Source organism: Phyllopteryx taeniolatus, chromosome 11 (genome assembly GCF_024500385.1).
Source record: "Phyllopteryx taeniolatus isolate TA_2022b chromosome 11, UOR_Ptae_1.2, whole genome shotgun sequence".
NCBI lineage: Eukaryota > Metazoa > Chordata > Actinopteri > Syngnathiformes > Syngnathidae > Phyllopteryx > Phyllopteryx taeniolatus.
This window is the reverse complement of record NC_084512.1, coordinates 27079125-27098601: the sequence shown is the minus strand read 5'-3', so window position 1 is coordinate 27098601 and position 19477 is coordinate 27079125. Positions and strand designations below refer to the sequence as shown.

The window sequence follows — 19477 nt, the reverse complement described above, 5'->3', positions numbered from 1 at the left end:
CTGCAGACATATTTAATGTATTCAGCATTTTCTACTTTTTTTTTTTTTTTCAACGTTACGCAACCTTATGCCATCATGTTTGGAGCAAGTTATATGATGTTACGATACACGAAGATGCAATGACAACACGAAATGTTACAATAATACACATTCAGACAACAACATATTTATACTTTTAACCTTGTTGGGTTTTACAAGATGAACAATAAAAACGTAGGCTCCATGACGGTTGCTTTGATTATTTCGCTAGATTAAGTCCCGTTGCGACGAGTAGCGTCATTTCCGAGTCACAGTGAACGCAGGTCAGCCGGGTGCGTTTAATGTCATGGGAAAATGAAGCACCATATTAACGTGGCAGATGTCCTAAATCAGTCAATTTGTCGTTTGGATAACGCGATGTAGATTTCGAATGTTAGCTGTGCAATCATTCAAGGAAGTTCAATAACTATAAATGAAGCATTTATAGTTATTTCATTGGAAGAAAAAGGGAGTCACCCTCACTCACGGTCTGTCTCTTGAAAGCGAGCGAACTTGAACACACCGCCACCGCGGTGCATTCAAAGCCATGGGAAAATGTAGCGTTCGCATTACAGCGGTCATAAATCACCAAGTGTGGTTAAATACATGACAAACTACCGCATTTAAATACCCACGTTTACGATCATGACGCTTTTGTAATATATTTGAAAAGAGCCTTAGGTGGTTTGAAGACGGAGGCGGGTTTTCGGGGTTATTTTTGCAGCGTTTGGCGACACACACACACAAAGAGACCGTGTGGCGTTCGAGTGTTTTCACAGGGCCCACTTTATGGTTTTATTGCTCTCCATATACGAAAATCAAAGCAGGAAACAAATGTTGCAGCATTCCAGGGGCATCCGGAAAAATGCACCAAAAAAAAAAAAAAAAAAAAAGTCGTTTAGGGTTGTTTGGACAGAGGAGCGCAGTAGACGTCTGGACGGCCAACTTTTAACGCGCACGTCGAGCGCAGTTGCGACATCCAAAAAAGAAAAGAATACAAACGCAGGTACGTGGGAAACGAAAATAAAATCAATTAAATCGATGTCCTATGTTGGAAAGCTTGCATTGCATTTGACATGGAAGAAGACCAATGTTATTCGTATTTTAGAAGCAAAAAGTGATACAAAAGAGGTTTTTTTTTTTTCTTTCTTCCACCCAGGACAATTTATGGGCCCGCGTTGGGGGATGTGAAAAGTGTGTACGTGTGTGTGTGTGTGTGTGTGTGTGTGGGGGGGGGGGGCCACGTGATAGCAATAAAGTGTGTTTTATTGCCGTCGGCGTGTCAGGCCCCAAAATAAAACTCAGACGGCAGCCGGCAGGCGACCACAGCGACCACAAAATCCACGCGAAGGCAGGACGGGGTTCACCTACCAAAGAGTTTTCATATTCACGTTATGAGATATGCAAGGGGAGGGGCGTGGGGGCTGCAATCGATGGTCCGGGGACTCTGCGTTGACCCCGCTGGGATGAGAGAGAGGGGCCCCATCATCCACCTGTGCCGCAAATATGTCGTCGTGCAATGAAGTCACTCGGGCTCCAAACGGGGACACGCGTGGACGAGCTCACGGAGGACGAGCCTGGGGCAAGAGGGGGGGGGGGGGGGGGGGGAGGTGAGGAGGGGGGGGGGGGGGTTTCACGTGACATTGACTCGGCCGGTAAGAAAGCTCCGTTTATTTTTGCTTACTTCACTTTTTCAAATTGAGTTGAGTGATTTAAAAGAGTGAGAAATATTGTATTTTTGTGTGTATTAAAAATATAGTCTTTAAAAAAAAAATATATATATATATATATATATATGATTACAATGCAATTCTGCAAATCATAATATTCAGATTTGGAATTCTTTTAAAATCATTTTTCATTGTCTGCAAATAAATGCTCTCAGTGCCAAATTTGTATTTGGAATTTCATAGTTAAAAATGTTCATCATTTTGTGTATTCTAGCCATTCATTAATGGACATTTATGAAATTAAATGAATGCTCACAAAAAACGCAGAAAAAAAGTTGAGGATTTTATTTCATTTGATTTTATTTCAATTTCATTAGTCTAATAGAGTATAACTTTATATGTAGTCTCCGTAGAGCCAACGCACTTATTTAAGATGTGTGATTTTTAAATCCTGAGGTGATTTAAATTTAAAATAGGTGAAAAGAAAATAAATTCGTCATTTATACATTTTAAAGTAAAAACAAAAAAATTGCTACTGATGGTGCTATTTTTCCCTCCAAAAGGTTTTTAGTTTTCATAATGTGGTAAGGTATATTGCGATGAAATCATCATATTGCAAAAAAAAAAAAACAAAGGCTTAAAAGAAATGTTGCTACTGCACGTGGTATATTTTACACAATGTAACAAAAATTAGAATATTTGGACGAGGCGATCGAAATCCTCGAATTGCAATAGAAAGAAAATCAACGGATTTAAAAAGTGCATGATTTGCAAATGTCCCCGAATGCCCCAAATGTCCCGTGGTGCTCGTCCGGGTGGATGTTTTCGTGGAAGCGTGACATGTTGACAAGTCATCAGCATACTTGGTTTTTTGTTGTTGTTGTTGTTGTCGTTCCCCCCCCCACACACACACACACACACACACACGTGCTCGTGTTGGCTCGCAGTGCTAAAGAGCAGCAAGTGTAGTAGTTCGAATCAAGTTCTTTAGCTGACTTCGACAACTCGCACATGAAAGCACATCAAGTGACTTTGGCTGTTTTATTGCAGAATTGATGCAATTTTGCGAGGCATTCATCTTGAGTGGAATATTTCTGTCATTGAATGTGTTTCTTAGGAGAGTGCTGCACATGTAAAAAAAAAAAAAAAAAAATCGCTATTTGACGTGACAGAAGGTAGAAAATGTGTCACTTTTGGCAGCAGAGGAGCTGCAAATGCCAATTGGCAGCGGTGGCGCTGCGGGAGGCCTCGCGCGGGTTAATGTCTAAACCGGCTTGGAGAGCCGCGCGCTCTCAGCCCGGCTTTGACCCGGCCGCGGGCCCGGGGCGGAGGGGACCAGGGGTGAGCCGGCGGTCAGCCTGTCTAAGATGAAAAAGCGAAACGACCCCTCGAGAGAAAGAAAAGCCGCCATCTGAATGGCTTTTTTTGGGTGGGGGGGGGGGGGGGGGGGGCAAGCGACTGCACACGCACACGCGCAACTGCCGGCTCGGCTGGCGTCAGACTGCCGCGTAATGGCGCATGTGTGGCAATTCAAATGCGAGCTCGGCTGAAATTGTAGTGACGAGCGAAAATGATGTATAAAAAAAAAGAATAATAATAACATTTCAAAAAAGGAAGAGGTGCACGTTGTGTGTTACACTAGCTTGCACAATTGCACGACAATGCACGAGCCGGCAACAATGGCCGAGCGACTCATGAACTCTGCGTGGTCGCCCCACCCCCTCACCCACCCGGTCCTGTCCAGCTCGCATCGGACTAATGGTGGGTCCGGTGAAGCCGCGGTCAACGCTTCTGACTGACCCTGCGGCGACCCGCTCGGCAGCTAGGCTACATTCTCCCTGCGTGCACAAGAATGCTCGCTTTTCAGCTCCCGTCGCTGTTGTTGTTGGTGGTGGTGGTGGTGTCCTCCATTTATATAAAAAAAAAAAAAAAAAAAAAAAAAAGTGGGATTTGGTGGGGGGGGGGGCTGCCCCTGCTGCAAAGTTCACAGCTAGTGAGTCAAAAGGTGTGTGGAGTAATCGTTTCAGCAAAGAAGGAGCTGAAGAATTGTGTCAAGAAAAAAAAAAATGAAAATGTTCAGCCCCTTTTCTGCAGGCACTGAAGGCCTGGATTAATAGTCCCGCCTGAATGAATGCGTTTGTGCCGGCTAAAACATCATTTTTCAAACACACCCACGAGGACGCCTTCGTCAATTTGCTTTTGTTGCGTGTGGCATTTCACTTTCAAAATCGACTTTTGCCCACCACCCACCGCCCCCCCCCCCCCAACCCCCCTCTCCCCCCATCCAACGCCAACTCGGAATGGAACAAAATACGCCTTTATTAGTCGCGCAATGTGGCAACGCAAAAAAAGTACAAGAATCCAAAATATCTTGGGGCACATAAAGAGGAATTCAGACTGAGCATATCGTCAATACACTTGACGACGCATGGAGACGTAAATGGCCAAAATGCAGGAATAAATCGATTTACAGAAAGAATGAGAACAGTCAGCGGTGTCGTATGTAGCAAGAAAATAATAATCCAATAAATAATCCGCAGGATGAATGTGCTGTATCAATCATGATGCAATAACAGCGCGTTTTCTTGTTTCATAATCCTGTTCATAACTGTTTTCATTGGTTGCATGGAGAGAGTCAATTCTTTGTCGTGCAATAATTGACGTCACGAATTTTGTGACGCTGTCTTGTAAATGGTTTTGCAATTCCAATAGTGGCGATGTCGCGATATTAGCATTAGCATTGTTGAAACGCAGCGTCACGTATCGTATCGTGAGCTTTGCGGGCAAGTGATGGCGCGGGCATGTTGTTACATTATTAACTGAAAACAGACCAAAGCGGTTATTTTGGCGGCTGGGTTTAGCGACAGCAGCGTTTAGGAACTCCAAACAATAACATTTACAAAAACGGGCTCCGAGCGGCCGTGTCGTGACCTTCAAAGAGATTTGTTTCTTTGTCATAAAATGTGTTCCCCCGGAGCAAAGGATGGCGTTGGGACGGCATCGAGAGCGTGCACGCTTCGCCTATAAATACCCTGTAGAACCGAATGTGTGTGGACTCTGCTCGGTCACAGATTGGGTTCTAGGGGCGTCTATGGGCGGCGACTAACCGGCCCTCACACGCGGGGCGAAAAAGCCCAAGAGCTTCACGAGCGCCGCTTTGTCTTTTCTATCCGGGTTGCTTGACGTTCTGCTCGGCAAAGAAGCTCCGCCGACGTCAAGTCGCTTTCGAGACTTTCAGCGGGCGGTCGGTAGAGCGCGTTAAGAAAGACATTCCGGCGCAACTGTTTGGTTTATGGAAGGAAATCAACATTATTTGTAGAAAACAGATGCCATGCAGGTTTTTTTTAACATGTTATGTTTTTTGTAGAACTCCAATTTTCTTCCTGTTTTTTTTTTTTTGACCATGACTGTGTTCTTTTGTTTTTGAACATGAAGTGAAATTGTAATTATTTGGTAGCTTCATCTTTTAAACGTCTCTCTTTTTGCTAGAACTGCCCAAAAGAATTTTTTGTAGTCTTGGTTGCTAAAGGGTTAAGGCTGCTTTCTGATTTGTGCACCAAATGTCGCAGCACCACGAGAAACCGCGAGTGCAAGCCGAGGTTAAATTCAGCGGAACCTTGATTTAACAGACTAATAGGGGGGAGGGGTCGTCCGTTAAATCAGGCAGTCTGTTAAATTGGAAGCACTTTTTTTATGGTCTAAAAACACCAGTACAGTTCAGAATTAAAATTAAATACAAAATAAAAGCTTTAAAATGTTTCAAAAGTTGTAAGGTTCTTCCAAACTTGGGAACATGGGAGGGACGATGATGAGTTCCAACTGGACGCAATTTGTCCGTCCGTTAAATCGAGGTTCCACTGTACTGTGAACTTGGCAAGGTCGCGCTTTGGCCTGAGCACAAGGACCTTCTGCTGGCATATCGGTGTCAAGGAAGTACGTTGTGGTGTCATTTGAAAAGTTTCATTTCGACATAAGTAGCGTTTTACGGCCTCCTTGTGGCAAATATAAGCAAGTACAAACCTTTTGGGGGGGGGGGGGGGGGGTCTGTCGATGTCGATTACTTGCAGATTTTCACTATTCGCGGCGGGGCTCAGTACCTCATGGCCGCTAATAGTGGGGGTTCGCTGTAATTGGCATCAAGGAAGTATAGTGAAGTTATACACCTCAACTAAGGGACTAACATCTTTTTATGTCGGGGAGAAACAAAGTTTAGCCTGGGTTGTTCATGGAAGTTTTAGCGAGTCTCTGCCGCGAGTGTTGCCACATTCATACAAGTGTGTTATTCCCAATAAAATGTGTTTTATTAATATTATTCTCACGATTTGCGCCATTCTACCCCTTCCAATTCAAACCAGTGAACTCATTGAAGACATCAAGAATTCACATTCCGCAAATTTCCCCCCCTTTCCCCAGAATTCCCCATTTTCCACACAAACCCAAATGAAGTAAACGACACATTCGCCAACAGCGCGTTTGCCGTCTTTCCCGTTCCAAATTGAAACTCCCCCCCCCAAAAAAACTCCTAAATGTCTTTTTTTTGTTTGTTTTTTTTTTTTTTTTTTTTGCATCTCGGCTTGCCATGCTTTGCAAGGCCTGGTAACAAAATGCATTTTGTCAATAAGACAAGACAATTTAGAATGAATCATTTTTTTTTGGATCCAATGATTCCCGGCCTTTAAATTCATGTCATCGTCTCAAATGAAATGTGTCCGTTGAGAGAAAAAGACAAAAAAAAAAAAAAGCGGCTGATATGCTTATTTTTTGTTGGGGGGGGGGGGGTTACAATGGAGTATCATTTATTTATTTTTAGCGGCTGATATGCTTATTTTGGGGGGGGGGGGTTACAATGGAGTATCATTTATTTATTTTTAGCGGCTGATATGCTTATTTTGGGGGGGGGGGTTACAATGGAGTATCATTTATTTTTCTTCGTGTGAGGGCTCAATTTAGCCACTTTTGTATTTTGTCAAAAACATCATTTTTTAAACGCCTTTGCGTGATTCCCCCCCCCCCCCCCCACAGCAGCTGCATCATTTTTCCAAAGTGGCTTTTAGATAGACCCCGACGACGATGATGATGAGGATGAGGATGGGGACGATGGTGGCGCGATGGTGAACGGGACACCTCGAGCTGACCCCGGCCCGCAACAAAGCCAACCACTAGTCAGTGTCTGGGGGTCTTTTTGTGCCTTTCTCCCTGTTGTTGCGCGCCCGCGAGGACAAATATGGCCCCCGCGTCCCTTCAATATGGGCCCGATTAATTTTTCAGCTCGGGGGCCCCATCTGTGGGGGTAGAGGTCCGTCAGCTATAAGTCATAAATCTACCGTGCGTGCTCAATAGGAAGGGGGTTTGGGGGGGGGGGGGGGGGTAAGATAGATGGCTGGCTTATACAGATAAGATAAATAATGACGCAGCAGTTCCAATCCACAAACATCCAATTTTCCAATTTAGCCCCGCCAGCAAATCTTCATTAGGCCAATGAGGTACCAATTTTGTTATTTGATTTTTTTTTATTTTTTTTATTTATTAAAAAAAAAAGTAAAAGTAAGACCTGCAAAAAAAAAGATGCCTCCGCATTGGCTGAGCTGGCGGGTCACGTGCTCCTCACGGCCGTCCGTCTATTTGACAGCCGCGGGGTGGCTTGATGCCAGAGGGGGGAAAGGGGGACACGGGGCGAAGGGGTAAAGGGATAGATAGAGATAGAGAGAGAGAGGGAGAGAGAGAGAGAGAGAGAGAGAGAGGGGAAAAAGAAAAATTAGTATTCTCCTAGCAGCCTCGCTATAAATCAATCATGGAGTCGTACGCGGCGAGCTGCAAATACGGCGCCGAGCCGCACTTCCCGACTTGCGAAGAAGATTACAGTCATTTCGCGGACCAGGGGGGGTACTACGACAGCCCCCCGGACTGCGGCGCCTACGGCGGCGGCCGCTACCTGCACCGGCAGCAGCCCCCCGCCGCCGCCGCCGCCGAGGCCCCTCCGGCCGAGCCCGGCTACGCGCCGCAGCCGACCGCCTACGAACACTCGTTGCAGGCGCAGCAGCAGCAGCAGCAGCAGCAGCAGCGGCGGCAGCGGGACGATGCCGAGCGGCTGCCCCAGCGAGGCGCGCCCTTCCCCGGCTACGCCGAGCGCGACATGCACGCCTGCGGGAAAGAGGGCGGCTTCCCGGAGATGTGGACGACGTGCGCCGGGAAGCCCGCTCAGGTGCAGAGGCGAGGCGTCGGGGGGGCCCACCAGGCCAAGGACAAGCCGCCCGTGGTGGTGTACCCGTGGATGAAGAAGGTGCACATCGCCCACGGTGAGCAAGACCACGCCGTTCGAATCTCGCGCTCACGCTTTTCAACACCCCGGACGTCATTTTGCTTTATTGTTCCGTCCGTTTCTCTCCTCTTGCCCCATCCCCCCCCACCCCCCCCCGCACCCCCCCCCCCCCCCCCACCCCCCGACCCCAGCAGCTCATCTAACACCCCCTAACACACACACACACACACACACACACACACACTTGTTGTAATGTTTTGTCCATTTGGGAGCAGCATTTCTTGCGCTGAGTTATTTATGGCCGCAGTGAGAGTCGGGCAGAATTACAGCCGCTATAAACTTTTATGGCTCTGCCGCAGCTTGTGCGCTTGTGTGCGCGGCGCGCGCGCGCGCGTGCACCCTTCCAGCGAACAAAGAGATGCGCGTTAATAGTCCAAAATGGTTTCTTAACCAGTTTGCAGCTCAACCGCCAATGGAGGCGCGCACACACACACACACACACACACACACACACACGCGCGCACACGACAGGAATGGAACTGCACTGAAAAAAATAATAATGACTATTGATATAGTGAATATAATGGGAATATGGAAATCAATTAGTCAATACATTTGATTGCTTTTAATATGCTCCTGGGAAAAATAAAATCGCAGCACGAGGCTATATAAAATAAGATTAAAATATAAAATCATGCAATATTATTGTGTGCGGTATTTTATTCAGTAAAGGGAGTTTGGGGTTTTTATACATTGCATAAGTAAAAATAGTCGCATGAATTCATTTTTTTATGTAACAAATGCGCACCCTAAAAATGCTTGTATCTTTACATAATGACAAAAGTGTGTAGTAAGAGATGATATTGTGATAACGCACACACGTGTCCATATATGTACACTGTATATAAAATATTTATCGACTAAAAGTGCACCGTACGCGAAACAAAGACGACGTGATAGCCATTTGATTGATTTTAGATGTGTGTTAACTAAGCAATTTAGCCACAAACCCACTTAAGTGACATCACCGACAATTACCGGAGTTCATTTTTTAAAACTGTAAAGTAAACGCATGCCCAAATAAGCGCGTAACTTTATTTTCGTTTGCCGTTGTTCTGATACGATTTCGAAATGTTGCTTCCGGCGGGATCAATAAAGCTTGTGACGCTTATCGTTTGCGATCGCGACTGCAAAGCAATGACGTGAGGCTTTCCGTGTCCCGCGCAGTGAACCCGAACCACCCGGGCCCGGAGCCAAAGCGACTGCGCACGGCCTACACGCGCCAGCAGGTCCTGGAACTGGAGAAGGAGTTCCACTTCAGCCGCTACCTGACGCGCCGCCGCCGCCTGGAGGTGGCGCACGCGCTCGGCCTGTCCGAGCGCCAGGTCAAGGTGTGGTTCCAGAACCGGCGCATGCGCTGGAAGAAGGACAACAAGCTGCCCAACACCAAGGGACGCGGCAAGGCCAAGAAAAGCGCCGACAAGGCGGACATCCCGGTGTGACATTCGGAGCCAGTGACGACCCGGGCCCACATTCCTCCGGCGTGCGTTTAGCCTTAAACATGTAGCCGAGCATCTTCCCCTCAACTTCTGCATCTCCTGGAAGAACTGATGCTTTGTTTTGGACAGAACAGGGTTCTTTTGGAATTATTATTATTATTATTATTATTATTATTATTTCTACAGGGTAAAAAAACAAACAAAAGCAAAAACAACGACAACAAAGCATAACACAGGGTTGTATAAGAGCGAGGCAGAGTATTACTTGGATGCACGTGACCAAAATGTGTTTCTTTTTATTTTGTATTTTATTTTGAAGGACAAACGCAAAGATGACACACGTAGGCGACAAATGGGCACGCTGTTGATTTTATGTGCCATACACACACACACACACACACACACACACACGCACACACGCAGCTGAGCCCCAAAAGGTGTTTGCATATTTGTCTCAGGGTTTCCTTACAGGGTTTTAAAGTCCATCCAGCACCAACATAGAAAGAATAATATCGTGTTGTTGTTGTTTTTTTTATTATTATTATTCCAGTGTAATATGCTATATTTTGCCTCCGTTAGTACTTATGATTTTTTTTTATTTTTTATTACGTGTACATTCCAAAGCATATTTTATTCTCGTTAGCTGCAAATGTGTGTCGTTTTTGTATGTGAGAAAGTACAGGGGAAAGAAAAAAAAAAAAAAATCCGTGTACGACTTTTATATATGTGTGGGGGGCAAAAAAAAAAAGAAACATTTTGATATTAAAAAAAAAAAAAAAAAGCTTGGATAGGTAAATAAAAGCTTTACACTACACCATTTTAGTGTTTTAATCTGTCTTGCACACATGCACGCGAGGTTTTAAAATTAAGTAAAAGACTCAATTTGAAGGAAAACAAAAGACATAAATACACAGAAAACCAGTTTTAAATCAAGTACACATCCGTATTTGGTCTGAAAATTTTGCAAATTAAGCAATATGTCAACAAAATATGGACTAAAGAAGGGAAATGAAAAAATATATACCAAATAAGTTCTGTATGAAGTGTGTACTTGGTCTGAAAACGTTGGAAAGTATTATTTTCACCAAATGTGGACTAGGGGAGATAAATAAAAATGTAAATACAAGTTTTAAATGAAATAAAAGTATTATCTATAAATAAAGCCGTATTTTAGGAAAGGGAAATTAAACTAAGGTGCAAAATTCAAGTCTGCGTTTGGGGTGAAAACTTTGCAAACATTTGAACAAAATGACGAGACCTAGATAAATAAACAATCGACAAATACTGCAAAAACAGCAGTATTTTCAAGAAATATGGACCAAGGAAGGGAAACAAAGGAATACAGAAAACATAAACACGTTAATAGTCGTCGATCAGTCAAATTAAAAGTTCAGATTCAAATGTGTCCGTGAATGGAGGAAGTCCCAAATATAGTCTCCGGGGCGCTTCGGCTTTGGTGCTCGGTGGGAAATGAGCTGCTTTAATTGGAGGCTTCCGTTGGAGACAAATGGGCAGGAAAAGTCTGACCAGAGATTGATCAAAAAGGGGGGGGGGGGGGGGGCACGGGGGGCCACTGCAGACTGACTGAGAGCATTTGCCACAGATCGATCCAAAATGGGACTTCACGCAAACATTGGGCTCACGATCAATTCAACCGGGTTAACGTCAGTATAAGTCGACATCACGCAGACCCATAACGCTTGACTAGCATTTACAAGCGTGACATGAGCAAATGACACGAAGAGTGCCTTTCGTCTTCTTTTTTGTCCATCTTGAAACGTTACAAAGCGTTTTGCTTCCATCTGGCTCTGTTGGAACAAGGACGCCCCCGTGTGCTCCATGCGCGAACTGCACCATAAAAAAATAATAAAAAATAAATAAATAAAGGCAGTCAACACGTCACACTCATCAAGCAAAGCATACATAAACAAAAGTGTAATTAAAACATCACAAAGCCACAGCGGGAGATTAGTAAGCCTTAGTACTAATAGAAATGATCATTATTATGAATTAAACCAAGTAAATTGTTACTCACCTGCCTATTTCTGAAAACGTGTCTGTGAGGTTCTGCGCTTGCACCCCACTGTGACATAACAGTGGGGCTAATTAACATAATCTCAGTCAATGACATCATCTGCTTTCGGCTGGTGGAAGTTCCAGAGCGAAAGAACCGCTTTGACGCCGCATGTCGAAGCGAAAAGGTAAGCGTAGCTGCAGTGTTGCCGTAGATCGGCGTTAGCTAACATTGTTAGCATTAGTTTCCGAGCATAATGTTTGCTAGGTTACCGACGGGATGTATTTGCGGTGGGAGATGTCGTGTGCACCAGACCACACCACGAATGGACAAATGTATTTCCGTGGGTTGGTGATGGAATGCTGCATCCGCCAGCGATAGTGCAATGGGCGCTCGCTTTAATTAAGCGTGAGAATCAGGCCAGTTAGCGGGGACGGGGAGACGGTTATGTTTGGCGATGCTACAAAAAAAAAAAAAATGCTTCCATCATCTTGGGCACTCGCTTGTTTTTGCCACTGAGCGAGGCGGCCAAACTATCTCGCCCATTGGTTATCAATGTAACAAAAGCTGGGTTTGCCATTGGCGCAGCAGTATGAGACTGGAAGAAGGCTGGCTCACTGCACCAAACAGATTTGCCCCTAAAACAAGCCAATTCCACCATAGCAAGCAATATGATGTAAATTTGCATCATGTCACCTTTGTTTTTACCCTTTCGCTGGATACCCCCCCTCCCTCACACACCCACACCCACACCCACACCCACACACACACACACACACACACTAAAGATGGTGGCACTCTCTTCTGAATTTTGCCTTGGTTTATTTGCGAATATATATAGTTTCCTATTACCCCTTTCGCGTATTAATTTATACTCGAGTCTAGGTGTCTGTCTTTAATGGAAGGAAGAGGAAAGGGAAAATTATGAGTGACATTTCCAGTCTACTAGCGGAAGCAATAGTCGCATAAAATGTTCCCCGTCGGACCCGGAAGTAGTGGCGGACCACTCGGTGACGGCAAAGCTTTGCCCTCAAACTCATGAAACACAGCTGACATTAGCTTTGCAACAATTTCCTACTTTTATCATATACAGGGTATTAAAAGGGTGGAACTAAGAGCAAACATGTCTCTTGCGGCGGACGCCTTCGTGTCACAAATGGCCGGTAAAGTGTTGCATCTTTTAGCGTCACTGCACAGCGACTTTCGCTAGCCAGCTAGCTCGCTAACGACATTTTCTTCAGCGTCGGCACAGCAAATTAAAAGTTAATTGAACATAATGTTTCTTAATAACTCTAGCAGTAGCAATGAGTTTTCAGCTCCAATGTATGAGCGTAGATAGACACTTGCAGAGTCCTATAATGGTAACGAAACATTTACGCCACTAGCAAGGTTTGGACTCAAAAAGCGCATTTTACGTGGCCAAACAAGCAGCATGTTTCGACTTAACGCAATTTACGTGACCAAACAAGTGGAGGGTTGTTGCAGAATTTGACGTTAGTGCTTTTTAGTGAATTTAAAGCCCGCGAAGTGACGTCGTGGAGAAATGTACTTGGCTTCCGGTAGAAGATTCCTCAACAGCACCTGTTTGTTATCGTTGGAATTTGGCACACGTTTCTCAACGTTTATAATAATAATCATTATTATTATATAATTATAATATTATCATGTAATTGTTTTACGTACGTTTGTGTCGTATTTACCCGTTTTTAAATCTCTGTTGGCATTCCTCTGCTTAGTCTCGCGCTCCTTGTGACCCGGAAACACACCTGAGCCCGCCATTTTGCGGGGAGACTTGTAACTTCCGTTCTGAGTGGACACTGACCTCCTCACAATTTAATGTTTAAATTTTAAACAGTCAGTATGCTCTTGTATTGTAATAACAGGCTGAGAATGTTACCCAGGAAAAGTATTCCAATTTAAATTATTTTCTTAATATTGTAACTAGCAGTCCTGGTTAGGCATTGACCCCTACATTAGGTACACCTGCAAATAAGATCCAATACAAGAGCTAGATTATGTTATGCTTCTATAAAGATGACGTTTGCTTTACATTGTGAGAGAGACATTACTCTGACAATGTTTGTATTATTTATTTCACCTTTAATATCTTAATCTGTTGTGTTTATGACTTGCGCAGCCGTTGAGCCGTGGCCCGAGAGTGCAGCCTTGTACCAGCCGCTGAAAGGTGAGTGTTCTTTTTCATAAATTATCATATTCACTGAGATCTTGCTGTGTATGCAACTCGGATTTCCCCTTCAGAGATGAATACATGAAGAAAATATTAACGATGACATATTTTTTGACTTGTGTAGAGGATCAGATTCTGCTGTCGGAGTGCGCCTCGTCCCTCGCCGTCCAGGTAAAATCCTACTTTTTAGAGCTGTGTATCGGATTTCGTGCCTAATGATGTGTCCTCTGTGCCCGCTTTGCCTCCTGTGCAGGCGTACTTGCGGATGTGCGGTCTACCCGTGCAGGTGGTGTGCAAAGCCAATGCCGAGTACATGTCGCCCTCTGGTGAGTTCACCGGCAAATGCATTTCATTTTCATATCAATCTTATTTCTTTGAATGGAAAATGGAGTCAAAAGCGCTTTCATTATTCCCTCTTCAGGCAAGATTCCCTTCATCCACGTGGGCAACCAGGTGGTGTCAGAACTGGGCCCAATAGTGCAGTTCACCAAAGCCAAGGTGGGCGACAGCCACACGAGGATTTTCTTCCCTATAGGAAATAATAGACATAGTAGAAATCGTTTCTTCCACAGTCAAGACTGTTGTCTTAAAAAACAACAACAACGTCGCTGTTGTTTTCAAATGTAATACATTTGAGGATCCTATTTGTCGTCACTTCAGGGCCACTCTCTGAGCGAGGGCTTGGACGACATTCAGAGGGCCGAAATGAAAGCGTACATGGAGCTGGTCAACAACATGCTGCTGACTGCTGAGGTACACGCACACACTCACACACACGTGCAAACACAATCTGGCACACTCAAGTAAGGTAGAGGTGGTCTGCCTTACTTGAGTGTGGCAGACCTTCTGACCCTTCTGACCTTGCGCGCACTTGTGTATGTTTGAAATTTTGAAGCCCTCAAAATGATTGAATAAACCACCAATAAGCGTTTTGGCTTATGCACGTCTTCTCCAGCTGTACATCCAGTGGTGTGACGACGGCACAGCCGCTGAGGTGAGTCGGCGCTTCTCGTCGAGCGTCGTCAAATCCGCGCCTCCGTGACGCGTCTCTGTGGGCTTCAGATCACTCGTCCCAGGTACAGCAGCCCCTACTCGTGGCCCCTCAGCACCATCCTGGCCTACCAGAAGCAGTGGGAGGTGCGCCGGAAGATGAACGCCATCGGCTGGGGGGGGAAAAACCTGGAGCAGGTCAGCAATCGCCGTAGTTGGATTATTATTGGGGCGGTCCGCGTAACACGTTTTGCTTTTCAGGTGTACGAGGATGTGAGTCAGTGCTGCCAGGCTCTCTCTCAGCGCCTCGGAACGCAGCCCTTCTTCTTCAATAAACAGTACGTAGCGGAGGCTGTCAGACGCCATTCTCAGAAGCGTGAACTCCCGCCGAGTGGTGGTTCGCTATTCGCAAATTTGAGTTTTTTTTTTTCTGTGGAACCTAAGCTCAGCTATTATTTAATTAAAAAAAAAAAAAAAAAAAGTTAAACGTATGTGTAAAATGGTTTATTTTATGACTATAGTTTGTTTACAATAAATAAACTCACCATTTATTTAATTAGACAAATGCATAAAAATAAATACAACAATTGATACACTCAATCAACAGTAAATAATGTTAATTCACCAATTTTAGCAGCTAAATGAATCAAGTAGTATGGGACTCTTGATAAATAAATTATCATACATGTGTACTGTGCCCATTCCTGCCCTATACCAGCTGTTTTTTTAAAAATTTTAGTCTTAGTTTAATTCTTTTTTTACAGTGTTAATAGTGCTTCCACGTGAATAGTAAGCACTCTGTACTATCTGTATTTGTAATATAGTTAGTATTTGTCCGTTTTACAAGGAAGAACACTAAGAATATGAACTAGTGTCTTTAGCACCACCCTGTGGCAGAAAGCTTTAATTACCCAGATCCCCCTTGGCCTGGATTTGCATTGCAGGTCCAAGTTCACAATTGCTTATTATAGTCTAGATCTATTTTATTTATTTTTACTGTATATTTTCATGTACGCTTCAAGTGATGCATATCCAGTATGACTGCTTACTTCGACACAAACCGCACGCATAAATTGCACCTAACTCCACAAGCATCAACACCAGGCGGTGACTATACGAAAGTAAAAAATAATGAAATGAAAACAGCGAAAAACCGCAGGTAATTGGCACCCCCAGAAACTGTTTAGAATTGACTATATTTAACAGTTTAAACTATAAATATACCACAAATGATGGTCCCAAAACACTCGTTTTAGACAGAGCACAAAACAAATGTGACTAGTTATTGTATTTGTGATTAGTGAGGCGCAAATTTGCCAGGGATTACTGGAAACTCAATTTAATTTTTGCACTTTTCGTTCACGTTTGAGATCATCTGAGCGTGAATTAGCGAGCCAAAATTGTATACATATTTTGTAATTGCGGCTGTAATACACATGTATGTCAGCCACCGTGTAGTTTAGTTTGAACAAGAAATCGTGTATTTCTTCAGGCCGACCGAGCTGGACGCCCTGGTGTTCGGTCACCTGTTCACCATCCTGACCACCCGGCTGACCAGCACCGAGCTGGCCGAGCGCGTGCGCAGCTACGGGAACCTGCTGTCCTTCTGCAGGCGCATCGAGCAGACCTACTTTGACGACAGGACCGCCTGAAAGGGATCTGGCCCTCCCAGACCAGACCAGACCAGACCAGCAAGACTGAGCCACCATCTCATCTGTTTGTACATAAGACGAGAAGCTGATAAACTGACCGTACGCACCTCTTTTTTGCTGCTTCTTCCCGGATATACACAGCAAACAACTACAGGTTCACGAAGGAGTTCGCAGACAAATGATTTATTTATTATTATTATTAGCAATTAGTGTTTTACGATTATTCCAAATTGACAAGGGTCTGTCTGCTGCTTCCTTTGGACAACAACAACAAAAAAATTGCATGAATATAATGATGATTATTATTGGCGCGTCTGTGTGAATGCTAGGTGCGTTAAAAAATAAAAAGGAATTGCATTAAAGAAAAAATATGCATTTTTTTTTTTCCCTCCCCACAATAATTGGTCTCCTTAAAAAGGTCTTTGACATTCTTTGGGTAAAAAAAATACAGAAGATAAAAAATTACGACACGCTTAAATTACACCAGGGGTTTTTGCTCAAGGGCCACATTTGATTTTTAAAACATTTTCATATTTAAATGCTACCTTATTTTAATATTGCTATATTTGAATAAATTAATAGTTTAGTCTCATGAATGTGAACGTGAGTGGTCTCCATATGCCGTGCCGTTGGCCAATCAACCAGTCCGGAGCTTATCCCGCTACTCCTCTCCCCTCACTAGCACAATGAATACATGTTTAACTGCATGGCAACCAGCTAACCACCGTTGTGCCCAACATTGGGCACACCCACACATGAATAATGCTCAGTTTTGACTGACAAGAGAGCCGAAGTATTACCTCTGTGTGCCCTCTGTCCGTCCTTTTCGTCTGTGTGTGTGTCTCGCCGGCTTCCTCTCAGGTCACCTCGTGACCTTTGAACTTCCCGGAGCCGAAGCAGCTTAAGCGATGGCCCCCGCCGGGTTCAGAGGTCATAGGTGAGGCAGCAGATTCACAGGCAGGAAGAAATAATAAACACAGAGACAGAAAATAAATGAACTTGTCATTGACGATTTTGTTGACTTTTTGTTGCTTTGAAGATGAAACGCGTGCTATTGGCTAGCTTTAAACTTCTTTTAGTGTTTCGCTACACACTTTTGTTGGTTCATTCGTCCATTTTAAATATAGTGCTTGTCATTTGGGTCGCATCGTGTCAGTGTACACGCTGACAAATAATGGCCTTGTGTATTTCAGTATGTACCGCATTGTTTTATGCAGTTGTAATGACAATGGTGTTCCACATGAGGGCAGCACGAGCACAGAAGAGGTTTCTGCTGCAGTTTGAAAAAAAAAAAATCAGCAAGACGTCAATTGATCAAAGACAAGCGGTGCGACTGTTAAAAGTCGAAAGTTAAAAGAAGTACTGATACAACTCCTTCACTCAAGTAAAAGAAAAAAGTAGCAGTAGTAGTGTCTGAAATGTACTTAAGTACAAAAGTAAACGACACTCTGAGCCGACAACATCAAAACATTCTCTGAAATATAAGGAAATATTTGTACTTCCTTACTTCCCACCGCTGATTAAAGAACGACAAACTAAATAATAAATTATATAAATAAACTGAAAACATAAAAAAAAAAAGTAATTTTGCATTGGCTTCTAAAGGTTCACAACATAAATTTGAAAATGCACTTATAAGCCCGGTTATCATTGCAACACTACTGACACGTGAGCAGCTGCTGATTATCACTTTCCTGATGCGTGCAGCTTCATGATGCAATACAAGGCAAACACACTCACTCACACACACACACACGCACACACACACACAGGAATACATGCACACACACACACACACACACACAGGAATTAAGTGTGAGGCGCGGAGGTGTAATATTAAAGCGTCTATTTTCACCTTCCTGCCACGCTTGATCCGAGTTGACGTGCAACACATGTAAACACGTCTTCTTCGCCTTGCTGGCTTCAGCCTTCAGGGAGACGCAAATGTTTCAAGAACCCAGCCCAACGCAGCCGAGCTCCGAATACTTGGAAAAATGTCAGAATTGTGCGCGACGACGAAAGCCGCAACACTCGGCGGGTCGACGGAAGGTCTCCGGGAGGACACCGGCGAGGACGACGACTACACGGGCGGCGGAGTGGCCGCAGGCTAATTAGCGTCTTCATTGACACACTCCGTCACCAGACGTAAACGACGAGAGCAAAGAGGTTTGGATTTCGAAAGCGGCCCGTTTAGGCAGCAAGCTAGTCGGGGGGTGGGAATTCATTGCGCCCAAGTAGTGAGATGGATAAATGATGCACGGCAGTCGTGGGGCACTTCGGCTAACCGAAGGCTCCGTTGTCAAGTTTGTTTGTCTCAAGGCAAACGAATCAGACCCGTTTGGTTCGCTGCACCAACGGCTCGCTGCAACGACGGAATCAGCAAAGGTGCTAAAAATAGTAACAACTGAAAGTGAAACGTGATTATTTTTTTTTTTTCAATTTTCCCGAGCAGTCCGTTTCGTCAGCCATCTTGTCGGGTCTGTCGTCGCGACTTCACGCACGCGTCCGGTGTTCAGCAGTCTAACAGTGACACGTTAGCGCGTTGAATAATAACACAAAAGGTGACAGAACATCAGAGAAACACGTCCGTCTCACGCTTCGACTTTGATGCAACGTCTGCATTTTCGTTCGTCTACGTCACAGCGGTCAAACTGGTGGCCCGGGGGCCAGATCTGGCCCGCCACATCCTTTTATGTGGCCCGCGGGAGCAAACCAAAATTGCTCATTGTGTTCTGGTGTAATATCATTGAGGTATTTGCAAGCATTTTGTTCGTTACCAATCCCCCTTTGAAAAGAAATGTAATAGTGGAAAAACACGTTTTTATAGGCTTCTGATTTCAAAACTGGCTATTCCTCAATGTGTTGTGTATACTGCATATAATTACAGCATATGAGGTAATCTTTCATTTATATGGTTTCACGGTTGTAGCGGCCCTCCGAGGGAAGTCATAACTACGATGTGGCCCGTGACCAAAATGAGTTTGACACCCCTGGTCTACGTGCAACACGAAGGCGACTGTGAACACAAGCGTGTACGTGCGTGACTGCGTGGGTTTTTTTTTTAAATACGTGCTCACGCTCAGAGCACCAGGAACTATTTTTTTCAGTGTCATGGGGAGATGTGCTGTAGATTTGAGTGGAATAAAGAGATTAGCTGTGTGTGGATAATCCTTTTCTCCCGTCTCAC

At 44.4% G+C, this 19477-nt stretch overlaps 2 protein-coding genes across 2 annotated transcripts; both read left to right on the top strand.

Moving 5' to 3' along the window:
• The first annotated feature begins 6540 nt into the window (after window positions 1-6540).
• Window positions 6541-10260, top strand: LOC133485777 (homeobox protein Hox-D4b-like). Its single transcript, XM_061790038.1, has 2 exons — window positions 6541-7984; window positions 9175-10260. Exons 1-2 carry the CDS (start codon window positions 7480-7482, stop codon window positions 9447-9449), a joined length of 780 nt encoding a protein of 259 aa, XP_061646022.1. The 5' UTR covers window positions 6541-7479; the 3' UTR covers window positions 9450-10260.
• Window positions 10261-12437: 2177 nt separating this feature from the next.
• On the top strand, window positions 12438-16654 carry mtx2 (metaxin 2). The gene is made up of 10 exons (XM_061790037.1): window positions 12438-12623; window positions 13598-13645; window positions 13773-13819; window positions 13902-13974; window positions 14070-14146; window positions 14309-14401; window positions 14604-14642; window positions 14711-14836; window positions 14900-14976; window positions 16131-16654. Exons 1-10 carry the CDS (start codon window positions 12584-12586, stop codon window positions 16288-16290), a joined length of 780 nt encoding a protein of 259 aa, XP_061646021.1. The 5' UTR covers window positions 12438-12583; the 3' UTR covers window positions 16291-16654.
• The last annotated feature ends 2823 nt before the right edge of the window (window positions 16655-19477 follow it).

What these genes read in the sequence shown, in the direction of transcription:
- LOC133485777 (XM_061790038.1), top strand. Translation starts at nt 7,480, where the DNA reads ATGGAGTCGTACGCGGCGAGCTGCAAATACGGCGCCGAGCCGCACTTC. An exon ending in GAAGGTGCACATCGCCCACG is followed by an intron (nt 7,985 to 9,174) that starts GTGAGCAAGACC and finishes TGTCCCGCGCAG; the next exon opens with TGAACCCGAACCACCCGGGC.
- mtx2 (XM_061790037.1), top strand. Translation starts at nt 12,584, where the DNA reads ATGTCTCTTGCGGCGGACGCCTTCGTGTCACAAATGGCCG. An exon ending in CTTGTACCAGCCGCTGAAAG is followed by an intron (nt 13,646 to 13,772) that starts GTGAGTGTTCTT and finishes TGACTTGTGTAG; the next exon opens with AGGATCAGATTCTGCTGTCG. An exon ending in CCCTTCTTCTTCAATAAACA is followed by an intron (nt 14,977 to 16,130) that starts GTACGTAGCGGA and finishes GTATTTCTTCAG; the next exon opens with GCCGACCGAGCTGGACGCCC.